Below are 530 nucleotides of genomic sequence, written 5' to 3' on the forward strand. Positions count from 1 at the left end.
TTGCTGTGGTGTTTGCCGGCTCTGTGCTGGGAGTAGCGTGCCGGCTACAGCGGGGAGGTCCCACCCCGGCCCCCGCAGCCCGTCCTCGGGGACAGGAATGGGACGTGGGGGCTTGGGGTCGGCCCGCGTCACCGGAGCTCTCTGCGGGGGGGAGAAGCGTGGGGAGGGGGTGAGCAGCACCCGAGCACCCGTGACATGGGGCGCCAGGGGACATGGAGCGCTGGGGACCCCCAAGCACTCATGGCGTGGGGGCACAGGGGACCCCAAGCACCCGTGATGCGGGGCACCAGGGGACATGGGGGACACAAAGCACCCAAGGGACCCCAAGCGCCCGGAGTCCCCATGCCCAGGAGCCCCCGGTCCCCGCGCGAGCCCCCCCACCCTCTGGCCGTACCTTGGCGTGGGGCGAGGGGTACAATCTTCCAGGCAGGTTCTGCTCCGTGGTGCCACCAAAGACCATGCCGCCATCACGGTGGCTGCGCTGCTCCCCTCTGCCGGGGGATCCCAGCACGATCCAGTTACCGGCAGGG

General features: G+C 70.9%; 1 protein-coding gene across 1 annotated transcript in view; it reads right to left on the bottom strand.

Moving 5' to 3' along the window:
• HIPK4 (homeodomain interacting protein kinase 4) overlaps positions 1 to 530 on the bottom strand; it is a 2072-nt gene that overhangs the window by 239 nt on the left and 1303 nt on the right. Inside the window, exons 2-3 of the mRNA XM_009578874.1 lie at positions 395 to 491; positions 65 to 141 (exon numbers count right to left, since the gene is read on the bottom strand). Coding sequence (XP_009577169.1) covers positions 65 to 141; positions 395 to 491 — 174 coding nt within the window. The remainder of the gene's footprint in view (positions 1 to 64; positions 142 to 394; positions 492 to 530) is intronic.

This window comes from Fulmarus glacialis, unplaced genomic scaffold (assembly GCF_000690835.1).
Source record: "Fulmarus glacialis isolate BGI_N327 unplaced genomic scaffold, ASM69083v1 scaffold21335, whole genome shotgun sequence".
Taxonomy (NCBI): Eukaryota; Metazoa; Chordata; class Aves; order Procellariiformes; family Procellariidae; genus Fulmarus; species Fulmarus glacialis.